This window comes from Myotis lucifugus, unplaced genomic scaffold (assembly GCF_000147115.1).
Source record: "Myotis lucifugus unplaced genomic scaffold, Myoluc2.0 scaffold_32, whole genome shotgun sequence".
Classification (NCBI taxonomy): Eukaryota; Metazoa; Chordata; class Mammalia; order Chiroptera; family Vespertilionidae; genus Myotis; species Myotis lucifugus.
In genome coordinates, this window is record NW_005871080.1 from 7,934,693 (window position 1) to 7,953,799 (window position 19,107).

General features: G+C 33.1%; 1 protein-coding gene across 1 annotated transcript in view; it reads left to right on the plus strand.

Annotated features, from left to right (window-relative positions):
• The window catches only part of LRP1B (LDL receptor related protein 1B), a 1,324,618-nt gene that overhangs the window by 1,213,055 nt on the left and 92,456 nt on the right, over positions 1 to 19,107 (plus strand). The window contains exons 72-75 of the mRNA XM_023752441.1: positions 950 to 1,069; positions 2,919 to 3,160; positions 16,798 to 17,021; positions 18,613 to 18,719. Coding sequence (XP_023608209.1) covers positions 950 to 1,069; positions 2,919 to 3,160; positions 16,798 to 17,021; positions 18,613 to 18,719 — 693 coding nt within the window. The remainder of the gene's footprint in view (positions 1 to 949; positions 1,070 to 2,918; positions 3,161 to 16,797; positions 17,022 to 18,612; positions 18,720 to 19,107) is intronic.

Consider the following 19,107-nt stretch of genomic DNA (forward strand, 5'->3'; position numbering starts at 1 on the left):
GAGCCAAGGAATTAGGCTGATTGAAAGCAAAAAAAGAGGAAGAAAAGGAGAAAGTAGATAATTCACCATAATCAGCTGATGTCAATCCTGGCCTTGCGTAAGCCATTACAATCAAAGGCAGGTGCTAAACCACAGAATATTGCCTGTGATCTATTGATTTATTACTTATGATATTTATGTATGTGTTTATTTATTATTTACATACGCACCCAGCTTTTGTTTGTTTCACATAGCCCTTCTTGTTACATAGACACTGCATATATATGAAACCAGTGGTATATTAGAGATATATCCATATCTTCATTCTCTTCCAGGCATTATGCAAAATGTTGGCAATATAAAATGAATAAATCATAAATTATGCCCTGAAGAACTGACAGTCAAGTAGGAGATATGAATATATAAGAACATACCTGCAATATAGTGTGAACAATACTGTAAGAGAAAAACATTAAAACAGCAGAGCACAGAAAGTTTGGGATGGATAGTCACTATTTTATGTTGATGGAGATGAAGGAAGGCTTCGCATTAGGTAGATCTTGAGAAATGAGTAGAAATTATGTGCATTAAAGTGGGAAAGGACATTATGGGACAAAGGAACAAGTATATGATATGTGCAAAGATATAGTTTGGTAATTAGAAACAGGCTTAAAAGGAAACCTTGAGATCTGTTTATTTGAGTAAATGAAAACACTAGGGGAGTTTGAAATGGATATTTTAATGTTTTAAGTGGACTAACAAGCAATGTACAAACAACTTATAAATTATTATAGTGAAACTATTGTGAAAAATTATCATTGCCTAAAAAATTACAAAAGTCACAGATAAGGCTTTGAAAGAACAATAACAACAAAATAGAAATAAGTTAAAAAAATGTCATTTAGAAATGTAGAAAGAATGGAAGTGCTAATTGGGGTATGATGATGCTATTTTGAGTTCTTCTTTACAGATGTTAATGAATGTTTGGTCTTTGGCACATGTTCCCACAAATGTATAAATATGGAAGGATCGTATAAATGTGTGTGCGACCAGAATTTTCAAGAAAGAAACAGCACCTGCATAGCAAGAGGTAAGGTTATAGCCATTATTTCAAAGCTCGTATAATTTTGCTATATATATCTTATGGTGAAAAAAAGGTTCATGTTGTATTTTAACAATAGTTTCATGCCTGATAATATTAAATGTCTGTATTTAATGATGATTAATTTGGCCAGTTAGTTTATTATTTTTACTTAATTTAATTTTGGATGGTTTGTAGACATGACAAACAGTTAACTGTTAAAGTCATTTTTGTGCTTGAATCATTTTGTCAGTAAGTGTAAAAGTATAAAAGCAAATGTGATAGAATAGGAAAGTATTTTCTTTATGGTCTACTCTCTGTGCATTTAGAAATTAATACACCATTGGGATAAAAATAACAGTTTAGCCCTAGCTGGTTTGGCTCAGTCAGTGGATAGAGTGTTGGCCTGCAGACTGAAGGGTTCCAGGTTTGATTCTGGTCAAGGGTACATGCTAGGGTTTCGGGCTCTATCTCCAGTAGGGGGCATGCAGGAGACGGCCGATCAATGATTTTCTCTCATCATTGATATTTCTATCTCTCTCTTCCTCTCCCTTCCTCTGTGAAATCAATAAAAATGTATTTAAAAAAATAGGTTAAAGGTTAGCAGTATAAGGAGAATGGAATTTTGAGTAAGAATTTAAAAGGTTTTCAAGTAAAACTTTGCTTTCAAGTTCAGATTGCCTCCACTTAATAATATCATTAAAAAAAATCTTCATTGTTGAAATATTACATATGTCACCTTTTTCCCAAATAGGGGAATAATATCATTTTAATTAATGAAATGACAGTTATGAATCTGGTGCTCTTTTAGGTATGGATTTTAATGCTCATATGTTTTGAGTAAATAATACTATAACTTAAATATTGGTAGCTGCAGGGTATGATTGCACAATGTTAATATGATAGTTATTATAAGAGGAAGACAATGTGATATAGTGGATCAAGGATGAGCTATGAGTTACATGTACTTTGCCTGGGGAAGTTATTTAACTCTGAGCCTCAGTTCCTCGCCTGTAAAATGGGAATACTAATACCTATACCTACTTCCCATGATGGTTGTAAGAAGAGGAGAAAAATTGTGAAAGGCTTAACACAGGGTCTGCCACATAGTATCCTTTCACTAAGTGAGGGCTACTAAACTTAGAGAGCTGAACTGTGCCTTGTGAATAATGATTTTTGTAAATTTACAGATATTAAGTATGCCATTCAATCTTACTTTATGGTTTCATTGATATTTTAATTAATAATTTCAGGATTTACTTTAGGGTTTTACTTGTCTCAGGATAAACATAACATTAGTACAGTATTGTAGGTGTAAAAACTTCAGGCTAGAAAGTTCCGCTTAGCACGATTCTAGGTAATATTGAGATGATGACACTTTAATATAGTAAATACTGATATATTTATATAATAAACATAAAAGAATATTTAGGATACATGAATATTAGAAGAGGCTCTTCATATCTTAATCATCATTTCTTAGCCTAAGGTAATGATCACTCAGGTGCATAAACTAAATGCTCAGAAATATTTAAAGCTTAATGAGTACACAATATAACATCTGGATATTTAAAAAAGCATTAGAAAATGACTTGCCCAAAGAAATCCCTCTTTATACAAAGGATAACTGCTAAAAATGCCTAATCTTTACTCAGAAGGTAAGTTTTGCCCTAGAAAAACCTACATTAATTACTCTTAAACATAAGTGGTGAAGATTAAAAAACAGTATAGAGTTGATTTTTATTGAATAAGAAACTGTTTTAAGAATAACAATTCAAGATAACTTAATAGTATAATCATTGCTTCTACATTAGTTGAAATTTACTTTATTTTTGTATTTTATTATAATAATCTCCAGGCTCTGAAGATGAAGTTCTCTACATTGCTAATGACACTGATATCCTGGGTTTTATATATCCATTCAACTACAGTGGCGATCATCAACAAATTTCTCATGTTGAACATAATTCAAGGATAACAGGGATGGATGTATATTATCAAAGAGATATGATTATTTGGAGTACTCAGTTTAATCCAGGCGGGATTTTCTACAAAAGGATCCATGACAGAGAAAAAAGGCAAGCAAACAGTGGCTTGATTGTAAGTAAATAACATTGAATATTTGAAGGTTCACACCTTCCACCTCCGTGTTTTATTTTAATCTATCAATGATGGTGTCTGATTATAGGAGGTAACACATTCAATGATTCCTCCCAATATTTTCTCTATGTAGAAATAAAACATTTCTCTATTTATTTTTTCTCATAGCTGCATATAAATTTAGTTTAATTGAATGCTATCATACTTTTGTTTTAATGAATTTGACAGTTATATAAGAATGGTAACAAATAATAAACAATCCTACAATATTTAATATTTTATAGTGTTTAAAAATGTATTATGAACATGAGGGTTGTTTTTTTTATCATGAGATAAGATTGTACCATTACTTCATTTTTGTTAGAGAATAAAATGTCAAAATATACAGGTATAATCATTTCATTTTTAACACTATGAGAAATATACTTGTATTCTAGGGCAAGAGAACAACTCCATAGTGTAAGCATTTTTTCTGACTTTTGATAACTATATTTCAGGAAACCTCCAAAACAGAGCAATATTGTTTGCTAGTATATGATGGACACATTGATTATCATGGTTATTCCTTCTGAGGAAAATAAACTAGAACATTTTTTTAGATTTGTGATTGTAGACTACCCTCTTTTTGTTTTAGGGCATGTCAATTTGTTTTAGGGCATGTCCATTTATTTTTTGAAGTAACCTTGGAGAAAAAAAATGACAGATAAATAATTTTTATTGGGCCTGGCCCATTGTCATACAACCAAAAAAGTCAAGTGCTATCACATTAGGATGTAATTTAAGCTTTGTATTTCAAAAGAATCAGAGGTACCTATCTGGAAGTCCTCACTACATTTCCCAGTGGTATCTACCATAAAGATTTGAACTACATGAATACCATTTGAGAGAATTCTGGGACATATTTTTTTTAATATATTTTATTGATTTTTTTACAGAGAGGAAGTGAGAGGGATAGAGAGTTAGAAACATCTATGAGAGAGAAACATCGATCAGCTGCCTCCTGCACACCCCCTACTGGGGATGTACCCGCAACCAAGGTACATGCCCTTGACTGGAATCGAACCTGGGACCCTTCAGTCCGCAGGCCAATGCTCTAGCCACTGAGCCAAACCGGTTAGGGCTGGGACATATTTTTTATCAATTGTAGATAGCAATAAGCTGGTTTTAAAAGAAGCAGTAAGTAAAAGTTCGTATTTATCAGAGTTGTTTCTTCAGTTCTTCCTGTCCCAAACAGAATCTTATCACTTTAGTCCTTTTAAGAACAGCTCCAGGACAGAACCAAGAAATTTAGTAGATAACTCTGCCTTCCCCATCACTCACATATAATCTACTTCCTCTTTAACAGACCAAAGGCAGACTAAGAGTCTTGGCTAGCTTTAGCTTTTCTTTATCTCTAAAACAGAAGTCTGCTTTGCAAAAACATTGTTCCTACGGTACCATTTCATCTGTTATTAATGAAGTGATAAAGGACATATCACTTCATTACAATGCTTGGGTTTTAATTTTGTTTCAATTGCTGACTAGTCTCTTAGCTTCTCTATATTCTATTGCATAAAGTTTATTGAGGGATATGTATGTTTATTATTGTTAACAGTTTTGGGCACATAGTAAGAACTGTCTATATATTTGCTATTAAAAGGATGATGATGATAATGATGGTGATAATGGTGATGTTTTTGATGATAATTGGCAAGGAAGGTGTTCTCTATGACACATTATCATATTAAAATTATTCATAACTTACTCTTGTCTGAATTTCATAGCTGCTAAAATACATCTATAATTAATTTCAATATAAATTTTTAGTGAAAATGATTTGATAATTGTTTTGGTTTTGTGCTTGGAGAGATTGATGACCAGTGTCCTCTAGTGAACAGAGTTTATTGTAGATCATGAGGCCAAATTTATTTAATGTTTGGCAACTAAGTTTTTATTTTTATACATACAAACTATAAATGTGTATATTTTATTGGTATATTGTATATTTATTTACATCCATATATTTTAAATATTTTAATCCTTATTTTTTAATGTGCTATAGAATATTTTATAGCCAGTGGCAAAGCTACTGTTTAGCTTTTGTCCAGTAGGATATGAAACTTAATTTAGTCTTTTAATGATAGTAATTATTTGTGTTATATCATCTAGAGTTTCTGTTTGTTTGTTTTTCCTCTCTTCATATACCTATGCATGACTAACAGTATTAACTAGGAAGAAAATTGGATAACAGTAGAGTACATTTTCTAAGGGTCTTTATGAGTGAACTAAATGTCCTGCTTATAAGGTTTCAACCTCTGAGCCATGAGTTTTAGCACCATGTTCAAAGCCATTAAGCATTCCATATAAATTTCAGCCTACACATTGTTTTTAAAATAGTACTTAAGGCTACAGTAATGAAGGAAATTATTTAACTTTGCTTCCTGAATCTTTTTTTGTAATTATCTCTATATTGTAAGTATGGAATAAAGCCACCTTAATTTAATGAGCAATGTGTATTCTAGAGTAATTAAATGACTTACCTATATGCAGCTAAAATGTGACCAAATTTAAACTTTAACTTAAAAGACTTGTTACATCTTTGAGTCTCAGCTTACTCATTTGATAAGTAACTATAGCATTGGAGTAGACAATTTCTAAAATCCCTCCTAGAAAGTAAATATATATGATTTCCAAAAGATGTGACATAGTTATGTCTATCAAGTTATTACCTGGACGATTTGTATTTATTCCTCTAAAATCTATCTTGTGTATAGATAATTGATTTTCTACCCTTACACAGTACTCTGCCATGTATTGTATTTGCTCTTTTATGGACACCATCTAGTCATCTATTAGTTTAATGAGCATGTGATCTGTTTCATCGAAGTGTTGATACAAATATTAAATGATACTTACTGATACTTACCTGGGAATTACCCACTCCTTGGAAAATAAAACTAAAGACTTTTTTTCTAAGCTGAATATGGAACATTGATTTCTTTTTCTGAATCAATAGGTTAAAGAAAAAAAATAAAACTATGCATACATTACTTGTAACCCATTTTCAATTAACCAAATGGGAGGAGTTAGACATGTGATAGCCAAATGTCTTGAAAGCATATTCATAGACATTGAAAATTTTGGAATATTTCCTTCCATGTAAAGAGTAGGAAATATGTTATATCAGATACCAGAGGAAGACTACTCAGACAACTAAATGTTTACTGAAGTCCATTCCAAAGAAAGGTAACATTTAATATGATGTAGGGTTTTGGAAGTCATGAAGGGAATATTCTTCTGTCGTCTCTGAAAATGGTTGCAATACTAATTATAATTACAAATTTAAATTTCGAATGCAGACTAAGTTATTTATACATAGAAATGCTTATTATTTTATAACCCCCAGGGCTATACAAAATGAATGATTTCTTTAAGAAAATTAAATAATTCAAAACTTAAAAGACTAACATGATTCAATCTATATGTAAAGTATAATGAGATTTCTGAATTTGAATTTTAATAGTTGGAACAGAATATGATAACATTATGCTACAATTGAACATACTTTATGACAATTTATCATTTCTAGTATGAAATGCTGTGCAGCAAAGTACATGATGACAAGCACTATAAAGTAGGTCAATGCTTGTAAAAATGCAAATGACTAAAAATATAGATTAGATTCTTACCATTAAAGAACTAAATATTCCTGAGCAAAACAAATGGTTCATCTGATATACCTGATTTTGTGAAGTGAATATGAGATACTATATTTGGCATACTCTCTATTATGCAAAAGAGAATGTTCAGAATGCACATGCTTATAATTTTTTCCATTAATAATCATATTTTTTCAAAAAGTTTATTTGAACTTTTTTAGCCCTGAAAATCTTTTCACAAAATATCCTGTTATCTTTACTAGGTTTCAATTTTTAATTGGAGTCCTAGCTAAATCCTCAATATATGCACAAACACATGCACACACACACACATACACTTGAGTGAATAGGTGTACATATGTACCCACACTTAAGAATGTGTGTATGTGTGTGTGTAGCAAAATCTTCAAAGTATTATTTTAGGACATTTAGATACAGTGAAAATTGATAGTTTCTTTTTTATTTTTTCTTTATTATTATAAATTCATTGTAACCATTATAATTCTAATTGAAATTGTCTATACTTGCATAGCAAGAATACTTTTAAAACCATCTGAGTTTATTCAAACTAGTCCACAACTACAATAACTTATTATGATTATTCTGGAAGAAATCTAAAACTATCAGATCATTACATTATTGCCATTTTCTGTTGTTGATTGCATAAGACAGACATTGAACAATAGATACTCATTAAAGTTAAATTGTTCTGTACAGTTATATCAATATTCAAAATTGTACTGAACATAAATTTTATATGGCTATATAAAACATATGATTATATAATTAATAATCCTGAAGAAACTATTGATTAGACTATATAGTATTTTAAGGAGAACCCGGCAAGTTTTATTCATTTCCAAAGCTTTATTTAAAGGTTTCTATTTATTAGGTTTGGTGCTGGGTTCTCAGGATACAAGAACTATAACAAGAGTCTTGTTATCATGAAGGTTAGATTCTGGGGAACAAAGACAGAGTCAAGTAAACATATAAGTAAATAAATACAAAAAAATTCTCATTTTAAAAAGTATATTGAAGTAAATAAATAACGAACTAAGAAAGAAGCACTCAGATGTTGTAAGTATTCTTTGTATGGGATGTTCAGTAAAGACTCATGCGAAGAGAGGAGATTTGAGCTAGACCTAAGAGGAAGTAATGTCATCTTATTTATATCTAAGACAACTAACTAGCTTTTTAATGTAGAGAATGGATTAGGTGTAGGGAAAGCTCAAATAGATACAGACCACTTAGGAGGATTGTGTCTCAAGTTAGAAATATTGGTAAGTTACACAATTGTAGTCTCAATGGAATGGAAGGTAGTGAGTAGAAATTTAGCTAAAAATGTTTGCAAATAGCATGAATGTGGAAAGTGAAAATAAGAAGGACTCAAGGCTGGTGCCTAGATTTCTTAATTATACAACTTAATGGGTCCTGAGGATACTACACTTTGGGTTCAGTTTTAATCATGTTAAGTCTGAGATGGCTATAAGAGATTAAAGTGAAATATCAAGTAGTCAGTGGTATATTCAAGGTTTGGTCAGAGATCTCTGGACTAAAAATAGAAGATTAGATGAGATATCGAAAACTCTGAAGCGAGGTTAGGTTACCTGGGAGAGATTACAGGGGAAGTAATAAAAGACTAGAACAAAGCTCAACCAGATTAAAATGATGACAAGGTGTGGCCAGTGCATCAGGAGAAAATAAGAGAATGTAGAATCACAGAAACTAAAAGAGGTTGGTATCTTGAGGAAGAGTTTGAGAATTAGGACAAATAAACATTCAATAAATTTGGTGACAGAAAGTCATTAAAAATCTTGACAAATGCTTAGAGTCGTCAAGGAAACTGGCCTGAGAGAGCACTCAGTGGTTCTATGTCAGTGGTTCTTAGCTGGGTATTACCTCCACCCCAGGGTACATTTGGTAATGCCTGGAGATTTTTGATTGTCACAACTGGGAAGTGCTGCTGGCCTCCAGCGAACAGAGAACAGGAAGCCTGCTTAACATTCACACCCTACATGCCATCAGCTGGTCCCTCACAGCAAGAATATATCCTGAGCAAAGGTCAATAGTGTTAGAGTTGAGACAGGCATTTCTATCTTTTTTCACTTCCTTGTAGAGTTCATATGGGTTCGTGGGTTAGCATATATCCATATGCTAACAGTTACCTAGTAGGCATTAGGCTCTTCCCAACTGCTTACTTTGCTTTTCCTTTTGGATGTTTAAAAATATCCCCAAAGTAGCACTCCTAAACATGAACTTCACATACGACCCACAAAGTCTGCTTTCCCAATCTCATTTAGTGGCAACTCCATTTTTCCCAGATACTCAAAGTAAAAATCTTGGAGTCAATAAACACCCTTTCCTGTCATAACTTCAAAATCAGACAATACTATTTAATCCACCTTCAAGGTATGTGCAGGAGCTGGCTGACAGCTTGATTGAAAGGACCTAATTTTGAACCATAATCAACTTTCTTCTCAATTAGTGGAATAGTCTCCTACTGGTCTTCTTGCTCCCCTTCATACAATATAATAGCCAGAATGCTCGGAGGGTTTAAAAAATCTGGTCTTCTGTTATTTTTTTCTGACTTCATTACATACTACTTTCCCCTTTACCATCTCTTCTCCAGGAAAGCATTGCTATTTATAAAGCTCATGACTACCTACTAATATAAGGCCTTTCCTGAAATGTTCTTTTGCCTTCAGGCAGATATCCTACATGACTCAATTCCTGACCTCCTTCAAGTTTTTGCTCAAAATCATCTTCTGAGTCCATAATTTATTGATAATTGCAATCTATTGCCCCACTCCCATCATGGAATCTTCACTGATTTGCTCTTTTTGTTAAACTGCCATATAATTTACTCATCTACTATGTTTGCAATCTATTATCTGCTATAAATAAATTCCTAAATGGCAGGTATTTTTGTTCTTTTGGCCATTACTGTAATCCTAACATCTAGAACATGGTGTGTCATAAAGTAGGTACATTTTTTAAAATTACAGGCAATAAACTAATTGAAAATCTTCGGTATACCAGGCAATAATATATCAATCTTTTTTTTAACTTTATTGTTATTGTTGAACCTATTACAGATGTCCTCATTTCCCCCCTTCTTTGCCCACCTTCCACCCAGCCCCTGCCCCCTTTGCCCTCTGTCCATCACCACACTGTTGTCTGTGTCTACGGGTTTTACATACATGTTCTCTGGTTAATCCTTTCACCTTCTTTCATCCAGTTCCCCACTCCTGTGTTCTCTCTGACAACTGTCAGTCTGTTACATGTATCCATGACTCTGTTTCTATTTTGTTAGATTATTTTGTAAATTAGATTCCACATATAAGTGAGGTCATATGGTATTTGTCTTTTTCTGGCTGACTTATTTCATTTAGCATAATAATCTCCATGTCCATCCATGATGTCACAAAGATAAGATTTCCTTCTTTTTTACAGAGACCTAGTATTCCATTTTGTAAATGCACCACAGCTTTTTATTCACTCATTTACTGATGGGCACTTGGGCTATTTCCAGATCTTGGCTATTGTAAATCATTTTCTTCTCTTCTTCAATATTCAATTAATCACAAGTTTAGATACCTTTATCTTTAGCTTTATCCCATTTTATTCACTTCTATCTCATGAAACCCAGGTTTAACTTCCACATTCTTCCTTCTGGAATCCATTGTGTAAGCTTGCTGTGATTTTCCTTTAATCTGCTTTTGGCCCCATTCCCATTCTCCACACAATAGCCAAAATAATCTTACAACTTTAATCTAATCACCACATCTCCTTATTTAAATCCTAATGCATTTCCATGGAAAAATTATTGGTTTACAAGCCTATCCATGATAATCAGCCTCATCTTTCATCACATCATTTCTATATCCTCACACACTTATATTTACCCACAAACACATATTTTTCTAGCCATAAATAAACCATATGTTATTTCTAAGAGTGCAACTTCACTTCCAAATCTTCATAAATGGCATTTCCTCTGCCTCCTTTGATTATCCTGATGAAACAACACAGCTTTTCTAAAGACAGCACTTTTATTATTGTTGTTTTCATTGAGATTGGTCTTGGTCTTATTTCGGCACTAGAGATCTCAGCCTACAAAAGGTATTTTCAGGTCTTCCAAAGGCCTAATTGAACTGTGACTGTTTGAAGGGACAGGATCACAGAAAGATCAACCATTATCTAAATTTCAATCGTATGCCCAGGAAGTAGCCTATGAGGTGACCTCATTACTATTTCAGGTTCTGTTTAGACTTGGAAATTGGATTGTTAGTTTATCTAGGGAATAATAAGAAAGTATGAAGCAAATTTTAATGAGGCTGACAAAAAAATAAAATTCAGCATTATGTACACCCGTATTCACACACTGAATGAATTTGATGGATGAGAGACATTGAATTATAAAAGCCCAATTTATATGTTAATAATACATATACATATACATACACACATTAAGGTCTGCTCCACAGACTGAATATTCCTGTTTATCCACAAGATGCTTATCCAATGATTCTGGAGACACACTATCAACATTTGCTTCTTTGACTCTTCTTTTTCTATTGTTTATTTGCTTTAACTCCCTTTCTTATAGATACATGATTTATCTATGATAGTCAACTTCATCTGCCTCTTTAAGGCATGGGTTTCAAGTCAGCCATACACATAAGGTAAATGTGTGAAACAGATTGGACATAGGTTAGACACCAAGGTGAGGGGGCAAAGGGAACTCGTTAAATCAGGGGGCAGCCGCTGATGCTATTCTAGAATGCTGACTTACTTTTGATATACTGTTTTACTAGTATAGAGCCTTAATTTTTACAAAAAACTCACATGAAAGTTTAAATTTTAAAAGTTATATATCTTTAATTTCAAAGCCATAACTAAAGTTTTTTTTGAATTTAACTTAAATTTAGTCCTCACCCTACCATCTTGCAATCTCTACTTTCAGATAACACTGCAGTACATCTCCAGTGTTATGCTTATTTAAACTGTAAATGTCAGAAGGCAACTTGATTCTTAATTCCAGGTCACTCAATAGGGAGATGACATCAAAATTATCCCCTAAATACCAACACATTTTTAACTTACTGACTAATGCATGACAATTCATAATTAGCATTCAATACATCTTTAAGGCTACATAAAATGCAGACTTAATAGAATGGATAATATTTTAAATTGTTGTATAATTTAGTACTTAGAAGCTAAAGAGTTTTACAGGTAATCTAATCCAAAGCCTTTATTTTATACACTAAATAATTTATAGAGAAACTATAAGTAGGTCTTAAACCCAGTTCCTGACTTCAAATTTTGCGTGCTTTCTAATCTTCCCTGATATCTTTTGTTTACCTAATAGTGTGAATGAAGGCACTGAAAGCCAGTTTTGCTTTTGAGGGAGAGTGTGATAAATCATAAGAAATAAGCTAATAGAACACTGAACATGCTAAAAAATAATAAAATCACATAGAAAAATAATAAAATCTCTAATCCAAAGACAAATATGGTCTTTTTAAAAAGGATTTTGACAATTACATACTTTTATTTGGTTTCTTTTTACCTTAGCAGGAGTTTGTTCCATGTTGGCATGGCCCTAATGTAGATAAATATAGCTTTAAAATTACTCAGTTGAAATAATCTCTTCTTCAAAAGACATTATAGAGAGAAGGCAGGGATTTCATCCCTGAAGTGATTTTGGACCTCTGACACATTGTAGCTCTAAATATAAGTTTTTATTGATTCATATTTTGTGGACCAAAATGGAAATAAATAGTGTGACATATACTACATCCCCCCCTTACACACACACACACACACACACACACACACAGGTTTTTAGAGTGGCTTTACATCTTTGTCTTAATAGTTATTACATTAGGAGATAATTAACTTTAGTAAAATGAACTGAATTTCTTTTCTTAGATTAACACAAAGATGAAAAAATCACAAACTAAATATGTGACCACCTCAATCTATCCTGTGTTAACTATATTTTCTTAAAGTATATTTCTAACTATACGAATTTCGTTACGAAGAAGATAACATTTCCAAGGCTTAAATGCTTGAAATCCTCTTTCATATGTTTTTCTCTCTCCTTGATTTAAAAAAAAAGTAAATGTCTCCAGTGACTTACATCTTCAATTTACTGAAGCTGAGGTTCTGACAGATACCTTATAGCCCACAGCTGTAAAGGATTCCTTGTTTAAAGTAGTAATTTTGTTACAATTGAGCTGCCAGTTTTTCTATAAGATTTAAGTTATTTCATGCATTTGACTAATATATCTCTACGTAAAGAATGCCTCCGGCCTCAAAACGTTGGCTATGTATATGGAGAGCTTATTAGGGAAGAAACCATCTGTCTGGAGAAAGCAGTCAAAATGTGTCTTCGACTTTGTGCAACATCTGAGCAATGCCTTTGTTGTCAGGGTAACCCCAGGGTCTGCAGTCTCTCAAACAGGACTTATTTCATTAGTACTCTAGTTCATTGGCTTGTCTGTCTAATGAGCTAGCCAAAGGGGCAAATGGGAGTTTTATATATATTTTTAAAATTTTATGTGTTTGTTTTGTTTACAGTCCCTTTGGAGGTAAATAGCTGTATTTTTAGCTTTCCTACTTCTGTTTTCCCCCATCAGACTCCTTTCCACTCCCAGAATCTGTTTGCTTTTCCTGTGTTTTCCACTTTTTGTATTTACCTGATTGATTTTGAACCACTTCATAAATTGTTCACTATATCAAGATTCAGCAAGCTCCTGGTGTGACTCAGTGGTAGAGCATCAGCCCCTGAACCAAAGGGTTGTGGGTTCTATTCCTGGTCAAGGGTACGTACCTGGGTTGCAGGTCCTTTCCTTGGCCTCAGTCAGGGCACATGTGCGAGGCAACCAGTTGATGTGTCTCTTTCACATTGATATCTCTCCCTCTCCCTTTCTATGCCCTCCCTTCCACTCTCTCTAAAAATCAATGAAAAAATATCCTCAGTGAGGATCAACAGAAATAAAGATTATTTAAAAAAAGATTTAGCAGGAATTTCTACCTTCTACTATCCAGTCTATACCAATATAAGTATCCCTTTTATATGGCTTATGCTGTTCACAATCCTGGTCTAACTGTGAGCAATAAAGGGGAGTTATTTCATTCTAATGGAACTCACTATAGGGTGTTTTCTTAATTTGGCCACAGTGGAACCATCCTGCTATTGTCCTCATGTTGTTCTTTCTTCCCTTGTTCAATCCTGCTTTGTAGTCTTGAAAATCATTGAGTGTTCTGTGTCTTTGAGTCACTGAGGATGAACATCTGGTAACATCTTCACCCTGCTGCCTTTATTCTACAAAAATCATCTTGTCACTGATGATTCATGACTTTAGGTTGAATTTATTAGGTGTGACCATCCTTCACCCTGTATTCTAACTACTTTAGTTGATATTGGAATGACATTAGAAATTCCTTGACCAAGGATGCAGAGAATAAATGTGTAGACATACCAGTAAATGAGTCTGTTACTTAGTATCTCTTGTGCTTAGCATTGAAAAGTAACATTTTTTAAAAAATTTTCTCTAAGCAGTATTCTTTTTAAATGTATTAAATAATTTGATTTATTTTTGTAGAATTTATTATTAGTAGAATCTTCAACATACTGCTTACCTGGAAAAGTATCACTGAGACAAACTTTGGAATGCTCTATTAACATTAGACATGTGGGTTCTTAATTGTCAGCAGTTCTTAGTACAGATGGAAAGATAATCAGACTTTTTGAGCATGAATAAATAAAATGAAAATCCTAAATTAAAAAATAAAGTGAAACTTTGCATTATATATGTCCTATTTTAGTCAGGATATCATTATGATAAAATGTATAGATTTACATTGATAAAGGGAAAATAGATATTTTTCTAGGCCTATGCTAGAAAACAAATATATTTTTCTGAATACTAAAGGTTTGTTCTACTGAAGTTAGAAAATGATAAATGTGCTCCCAACAGACTCTAAACAGATTATGATGGCTATTTTTTCCATTGTTTCTTAAGCTTATGAACATTATGACTTACACTGACATGCCCATGTCATTTGTTGATATAATTACCTTTAAATGCCCCAAATCAGGGAAAAAAGCAAGGAAACAAACAGTTAATTTGAATGATACTGAAACACATGAAAATAATTTTGTGGTTTGGCTGAGAGAAATCTTTATATTCTATTCATCTATGTAATTTTTACATCATTTCTAGAGTATGTCTGCAGAGTGTTTTTTATTTAACTTCAGTTAGCTGTGATATGTTGCTTGATAGATGGATAGTATTTTATTGTTAGAGTGCAGATATAAGGTAGAGTGAAATTTCATAATTTTAGTTTTTAAGCCACTAGGTGAAAAGACTGATAATAAAGGTCATTAGAAATTGCTGGGGTTCTGTGTTTAGGTCAAGCCATATTTTTCTTCCTTGTGATCCCATTAATCACATAGCAGATAGTGATCTGCAATTTCTGTTTCTTATTATCTCATGTGTTTTGTTTGTTTTTTTTGTGAAGCTCAGTTTCTTCTCTTTTAATCTGTCTACTTCTTAATAAAATGTGTTCACTAGTAAACTGCTTGAGAAATTTTCATGTCTCAAAATCCTAATGATGTTTTACACATTGCCTACATGCCTAGTTATAATCACCTTTAAATAATTGTTCCCATTCTTGATATAATGCTCCTGTGAATCTTTTCTCACTTTTGGTTATGCACATTAAATATGACCATGTAAAATTAATTACTACACTACTTCCTGCTCAAAGTGATCAAGTTAATTGAAGGGCACAGAGCATACATTATTTTCCTTACTGTCTGCTCCCAATGACTTCTCCTACCTTTGTCTCACAATATTTCAGTAATATAATATTAAGCAGAAAATCCAAGCTAGCATATTTAATAGAAATGACAGAGATTGTAACTTTCCTCAAAAGATGTTTAAATGCAATATCTTTCTAAGTGTGCTTATCTATACTAATTTTTTTCAATTTTTAAATCAAATTATATATGGTGAGGATGCAGGCCAACTGGAACTTCTTGAAATTCCTGAAAATAGCATATTGGTGAAAAGTTTTTGAAAAAATTTCTAACAGTATCCATTCAACCTGAACATACTTATATCTTAGACTCAACATATCTATTTCTGGCTAGATACTCAATAGAAATGAGTGCTCGTGTCCACCACAAGAATAGTATTCAGAACTTTAGTTATAATGCCCTAAAATTGTAAAGAAGTCAAATGGACATCATTAGTAAAGTAGTAAACAAATTGTGCTATATTCATAAAAAATAAATTTAAAAAGTATTAATAATTGGCATGCAAAATAATATGGATGAATTTCACAGACATGATATTGAGTTAAAAAGTTATGAATAGTGGTGTATGATTCTATTTATGTGCATTTGCATAAGCTAATCTATTAGACCATATCAGAATATGGTCTAATACTGACTGGACCTTTATAATATAACTAGTAGCCCTGAACACGAATCCGTGCAACAGTAGCTCTCTGCCGGGCCTGGCCACTCCATGCCCACTGCCTAGAAGCTCTCTGTGGCCCAGAGGCCCATCCGCAGCTGGGCATGGAATGCTTGCCTCATCGCTGGGGTGACAATGCAAAGTGTTCCCTGCCCCTGACCCCAGCCGCTCTGTGCCCTCTGTCCAGAGGCCCTCCATGGCTGGGGTGGAATGCTTGCCTCATTGCCGAGGCGACAAAGCAAATATTCTGCCAGGTAGCTCACACTGCCCACTCTCTGCAGCTGCCCCCCCCCCCCAGGACTGGGGGACTCCAATGGGACTGAGAGGACTGGGTGCCACCATCTTGTGGCTATGGGTGCTGCCTCTGTGTGATGGAGTGATGGTTAATATGCATATTGCCCTTTTATTAGATAGGATTTTTACACACCAATATATAACAGAAAAATTTACCAAGTTGTTTTTTGAATGTACAATTTTTCTTTGTCATTTTGTCTTCTTGTAGTGTCCTGAATTTAAAAGGCCCAGAGACATTGCAGTTGACTGGGTAGCAGGAAATATTTATTGGACTGATCATTCTAGAATGCACTGGTTTAGTTACTACACCACCCACTGGACCAGTCTGAGGTATTCTATCAATGTGGGGCAGCTGAATGGCCCCAACTGCACCAGACTTTTAACAAATATGGCTGGAGAACCCTATGCTATTGCTGTAAATCCTAAGAGAAGGTAAGCTAATGACTTGGTTATTTATATTTCATGATATGAGCATCCATTTTTAGAGATTGTTCAGCTTGTGCTCTTTAGGTTTGTTTCTGTAATGTGTTCAAAGATAATAGGTTCACAAGGCTTCTGAAAATCCCTCTCTTTTTCTTGTACAAAAGCACACTCATGTTATTTTTATATTACATTTAGGAGCAAATATTTATTTTTTCCTGAAATATTGAAAAAATATACATTCTCTGTGTGTGTATTTTATGTTGCATTTCAGAATAATGAAACTAATGTGATAAACACATAACCACTATAGTGAATCTAATACTGAATTTTTGTAACATTAAATATAATGCTTTTGTGTGTGTGTGTGTGTGTGTGTTTTATTTTTGTTTATTGTTGAAAGTATTACAGATTTCTCCCCATTGATCCTCTTCTCCCCACTTCCCTGCCCTCCACAGGACTTCACTGCACTATTGTCTATGTCCATGGGTTATGCATATATGCATATAAGTTCTTTGGTTAATCTCTTCCCGCCCACCCCCCATTTCCCTATGAGAATCATCTGTCTGTTCCATGTTTCCATGTCTCTGGTTCTATTTTGTTTGGCAGTTTATTCTGTTCATTAGATTCCACATATACGTGAAATCATGTGGTATTTGTCTTTCTTTGACTGGCTTACTTCACTTAGCATAGTACTCTCCAGGTCCCTCAATGTTGTTTCAAATAGTTAAAGGTCCTTTTTTATTGGACTGATTATTCTAGAATGCACTGTCTAGAATGTATAGTATTCCATCGTGCAAATGTACCACAGCTTTTTTATACATTCATCTACAAATGGGCACTTGGGCTATTTTCAGATCTTAGCTATTGTAAATAGCGCTGGTATGAATATAAAATAATATTAAACATATTGAATGTAGAGTATTTTCATGTTTTTGCTATTTGTGATAATAAAAGATGAAGACATATTATGTATAAACAAATTTAAACAATTTAACATAACCATTTAATTTCTTTTACTGGAATTTTTTCATTCTTTACTCTTTTTCTTTTTCATTTGTAAGCAATGACCAAAAAGTAAGTAGGGAAATCTTAGGTAAAAATCCTGACTGCCCAGAAAGTGGATCATTGGATGCTGAGGGAAAAAAAATCAAATGTTATTTACTTAGCAAAATTAGGCTGTGTGGTGTCTTCTAAATAGAGAATGATATCCTTCTGAGAAAGTACTTAAAAAATGAAGCATATTGATGCAGCATCAATAATAAAATGAATATTCCTTCTCAACAAGAGGATAGTTTTAGTTATTAAAATATTTTTCTTCTAAAATGTTCATGAATTTTTCAAAATTGAACTTTTAAGTAATAAATAGTAGTGCACATTATTAAGCATGCCTCTCAAATTTTAGAGCATAGTTAGACCATTTAAAAGTTTGATTTCTGGAAGGTTTCTTTTTTGTAGCTTTAGAGTTGGGTCCAGAAATATGCTTTTTCAGGGTCTCTGGGGTGTTTCTGATGCTCATGATCTGAAGAAACACTATGTTTTACAGTAGAATTGGGTTATAACAGCACATCACCAGGCTAACCAATGTGACCAATGTTTTCAGGATGATGTATTGGACTGTTGTTGGGGACCATTCCCATATAGAAGAAGCAGCCATGGATGGCACTCTAAGAAGAATTTTAGTACAAAAGAATTTACAGAGGCCCACAGGTATGATGTATTTCTGACATAGTCTAAAATTGTATCAGAATTCTAAGCATATTAGTGTTACAATTCTTTAGTTTTGTTGGCAATATAATCATTTTTACAAGCAAATAAAATAATTTATAGTATGACATTATGAAAGTCATTAACATTTCATGTTGTATTTTTCCATCTAAAAGTCAGGTTCTTAGCATACTGCCCGTGATATTATGGGGATATTATTTGAAAATTGCCTTAAGTTTTAAGGCCATTAGTAAGATTTCAGATGAATGAAATTTTGACAGTTTATAGCAATGTATCAGGATATTTTTACATATACTGTAAATGTTAATGATGTTGTGGTAGATGGTAGTATTACTAGAAAATGAGAAACTAAATGGACAAAGAACTAGGA